General features: G+C 18.8%; 1 protein-coding gene across 1 annotated transcript; it reads right to left on the bottom strand.

Moving 5' to 3' along the window:
- Positions 1 to 95: 95 nt before the first annotated feature.
- On the bottom strand, positions 96 to 3,656 carry PGAL8A_00046100 (importin-7, putative; the record flags this gene model as incomplete). Its single annotated transcript, XM_028674479.1, has 1 exon — positions 96 to 3,656. One exon carries the CDS (start codon positions 3,654 to 3,656, stop codon positions 96 to 98), a length of 3,561 nt encoding a protein of 1,186 aa, XP_028530827.1.
- Between the last annotated feature and the right edge of the window lie 1,021 nt (positions 3,657 to 4,677).

Here is a 4,677-nt window from a genome sequence, read left to right as displayed (position 1 = left end):
TTTTTTTTTTTTTTTTTTTTTTTTTTATTTTTTATTTTTTTTTTTTTTTTTTTTTTTTTTTTCAATTTAAAAATATATTAAATATATCTTTTTATTCAAGTATTTTTTTGTTCTTCTTGTTGTGCATTTAAATCAGCTTCAAATAGATATTTAATTTTATTAAGTACCTCATTGTTGTATGTATTTTCATATTTGCTATAAAAATTAGATGTAGCATCATATAAAATTTTGAAAGCGTTGATATCATCAAAAAATCCTTTTCTATATTCATCAGTGCTATAATCAGAACAATCATCATAATCATAATAAGCATCATCATCATCGTCATCATCCTCCTCATTAAAATTATTTTCAACCTCATTATTGTAATTATTATCTTTCTGTACAACATTATCTAGGTTTTCTAAATCAACATTATCTTTTAATTTTATTTTTAAGTCATTTTTTTTTTCTAAAGCTTCAATAGTCTTAATTAATTTAAATGCCTTTTCGTTAGTAGCATCTTCATTTTCATCTATATCTACTTCACTGTTATCATCTACTGATGAAGTATCTGTATCATATGATTTTTCAGATGCTTCTTTTGTGTTTTTATTTTCATAATAAGAATTGGCTACATTAACTAAATTTAAAATAAAAGAGTTCACTTCATTAATATGCATGCTGATATTAGAATTATGTATATTTTCTAATATAGTACTCATAGCTAATAAATATAACTTTCTTGTATTATTAATCTTTACGTCACTTAAATTTGAAAGAAATAATAAAATATAGTTAGTTTTATTCATATTATTAAAGAAGAGAAAAAATTTATCTACATCATAAATTATGATTGCATAAAATAAATTTTTGATATATTCTATACTTGTTTTACTTAATATATCTTCATCATATTCACTACATATACTTTCAGTTTCATCATTATTTCCGATGGAATCTTTTTTCTTTTTATCCATTATAGTCGTAACTTCATCATGTTTAAAAATCTTCAAAGAGAAAGCAGTTAAAACAGGAATAATTAATTCATCAACTCCCCTTATTTTAACAGTAGCTTCAAATAATATAAAAAATAACTTGCAACTACCTTTTATAATTTTTGAATGTAATGCAAATATTCCCAATCTATAAACCATATGAATATATTTCATAGAATACGTTTGACTATACATATTTACAAAATATTCTGTCGCTTTAGATATTATATTATCAAAAACACCAATAGAAAAAGAAAAATCAAAAATGAAATCATAAAAATAGGCATCATTATTTTTTTCGTTCATTATTAAATCAGTACTTAATATCAGCTGTGGATTACTTCTAATTAAATTAATTTCTTGCATTTTTAAGTCTTCATCAGAATTAAAATAAAATATATCATATAATTTTTCAAATCGTAAATAAACTTGTTCATCTATATCTAAATAATAAGTTATATTAGTTAAAAGTGACAAAGCTTCTTCTAAATAATCAATCGATGGTGATTTAAATGTCTCATCTACTACTACATATAAATAAGATACAGTATTTTTGTAAATTTCCTCTTTATTTCCTTCATCTACTGAATCTAAAAGACTTAATATTGCCGTCAAAATAGATAAAATAACTGAATTTAAATCTAATTCTTCATTTTCAGTTTTTTTTCCTTTTTTTTCATTCATACCGTATTTTTGCTTAATGATAGAATTTTCATTCATATTATCACCATTATTTCTTAAATTATGTTCTAATGAATTATTCCCATTTTCTTCTACATCTTTTTTATTAATTAAATATACAAAACTAGAACACAAAGCTATAATTACATCATTTACATATGGAGTAATATAATCTTTGAAAGTGTAGGCCAAATTATCAAGAGTCATCACTATATATTCACATTTTATTTCTTTAATTACATTTAATAAACGTTCAATTAATATAGGTATTGTTTTAATAATTGCATTTTTTAAAAAATCATTCTTAATTTTAAAGAATTTTTTAATATATGATGCACTAGCTACTCTAATTAATAAGCTGGAACTACTCATATGATTTAATATGATTTCATAATTACGCAAAAGATTATTTAAATCACTAAAATGTTGTACCTTTTTAATAAAACAACAATATGTAACAATTGATTGATAACATAACAAGTAATTTGGGCTATTTAAATCATTTTCAACATACGTTTTTAAAAACTCCTCTATATTCATATTTCTTTTTTTATCACACAACCTATTATAAAGACACTCTAATATTTTTAAAGCACCATATTTATATTTACAAAAATCATTACCAAGTAAAGTTTCCATATCATTTTGATTTTCTTTTTCATTATTATTAGAATTATAAATATTGTTATTATTATATATCATATTATAATTTTCATTATATGTACTTATAATATTTTCGCATAATAGAAATAAATCAGATATATGTTTTAAACCACGATAACGTGTTAAATCTTTTATAAAAGAGCTAGCACTTGCTTTTTTATCTTCTACAACATATGTGTTAAATATATTAATTGTATAATCGTATTCATCATAAATAACTTTTTCTATATCATCTTGATTATAACACAATATTGGAAAAATAATATTTCTAACTAAAAAATCCACGTTATTTTTTATATAATTTTTATAAATTAACGAATTTTCTACACCATATGATAACCCTTGCAATACAAAAACTAAACATTCATCTGTTAATGTTTTCTTATTTTTATGATAACTTTGTAAAATGATAATAAAATCTTCAAAAAGGGGACATAACCATTTATTTAAAAAAATTTCACAAAATTTTTTCGTAATATCATTATTAAATTTATTATAGTTTGTATTTACATATCTAGAAAATAATCTAGTAATTATATCTAAAACTATTCTTTTACATTTAAATTGTGGTAATTTTTTTAAATAATTTTGATCTTCTATATAATTAGGAACTACTATTTCATTTTTTAAAATAAAATCAAATAAGCTAAAATAGTTATCCATATACTCCAAAATAATAACTTCTTTAATCAAATAACTATCATTGACATAGTAATATATTTTACAAATGATGCTTAAAATTTCACTAACATCATTATTATTTATATCTAACGAACTTAAATCATATAAGCAATTTATTAATGGATAAAAATATTTATTTAAAATTTCTGTATATAATTCGTTATTTTCCTTTTTTTTTATTTTTAATTTTTTAAAAATCAATTTCAAACAGTATAAACTAACATACAACTTCCTAACATCTTTTCTTTGATTTATGTCTTCTAATATATTATCTAATATATAAAAATATTCTGGAAAATTGTTATGAATCAATATTTTCATTATTTCAAATAATTGAATGTAGAGTTGTTTATCTTTCATTTCTAAATATAGAAGGCTTTCATATATACTTTTTGTTAATGCACTTATTTCTTCTTTTTTTAGTCTGTCATAATTATTTTTTATGCTATTTTTCAAAAAAATAGATGCAGATATTCTTATATTATCATCTACAACATTATTACTTTTAACAATATTTAATATAACATTTATATATCCATCTAATTTTGTGATTTGCTTTAAATATTCTTCACATTGACTTCTTTTCTCTTTTGAATCACTAATAGATCCTTCTAAAACCTCACATAATTTTTGAGTACTTAATAATTCATTCATTATATTCTAAAAAATTTGTAAATATTATATTTTGGTAAAAAAAAAAAAAAAAAAAAAAAAAAAAAAGAATATGAAAATAATTTATATCTCTAAAATAATGTATCTGTTAAAGATAACTTATAATTTAAATTTTCAATATTTATTCTAATATTTTTTTTTTTTTTAAATTTGTTATAATTTCTTTGATACTTTTACAATAAACTATTTTTATTTATAAACAAAAGTTTTAGATGTATAAATTTTATTTCATAAAATAATTATATGATAATTCAAATATATTACATGCATACATTTCTTTATAATCAAATTAAAAAATATTAATGTAGTAAAATAAGGAAAAGAAAAGTAAACAAATTTGTAAACTGATTATTTACAACAATTAAATAAACAGTGATACATATAAAAAATGAAGAATACATAAGCAAATTTATGAATGACAATACATATATTTTTTTTTATATATAAAAGATAATAATTTCACATATATATATATATATATAAAAAAAAAAAAAAAAAACTTTTATCTTTATTTTAATAAATGTTAAAAATCATTTAAAAAAAAAAATATATATATTCATATACATATATATCTTTTTAATATCCATAGCATATCCATATTTTTTTTATTTTTGTAAAGATTTAGCTTTGCAAAAATATATAAAATTATTATACCATTTTTATTTTTCCCTATAAAAATTTTTTTTTTTTTCATATATTACATTATTATTTTTTTTTTTTTTTTTAAAATAATAATATGGATGTAGATCTTACAGACTCTCAAATGTAAAAATATATATATATATATTTTTTTTTTTTTTTCTTTTTATGTACAACTGTAGCCAGTTATATATATCATAATAATAATGAGAAAAAAGAAAAATAAAAAGTAGAACATAAAATATGTGAATAGTTAATATTATGTAATTTTAAGAAATATATAAAATAGATGCAGATTTTTTTTTTTTACTAATTCTCTTATTTTTCTGTTATTTTGTATTGTTTCTTTTTTTTTTTTTTTTTA

Source organism: Plasmodium gallinaceum (genome assembly GCF_900005855.1).
Source record: "Plasmodium gallinaceum strain 8A genome assembly, contig: PGAL8A_v1_32, whole genome shotgun sequence".
Classification (NCBI taxonomy): Eukaryota; Apicomplexa; class Aconoidasida; order Haemosporida; family Plasmodiidae; genus Plasmodium; species Plasmodium gallinaceum.
The sequence above is the reverse complement of the archived record's forward strand: the minus strand, read 5'-3'. Positions and strand labels throughout refer to the sequence as shown.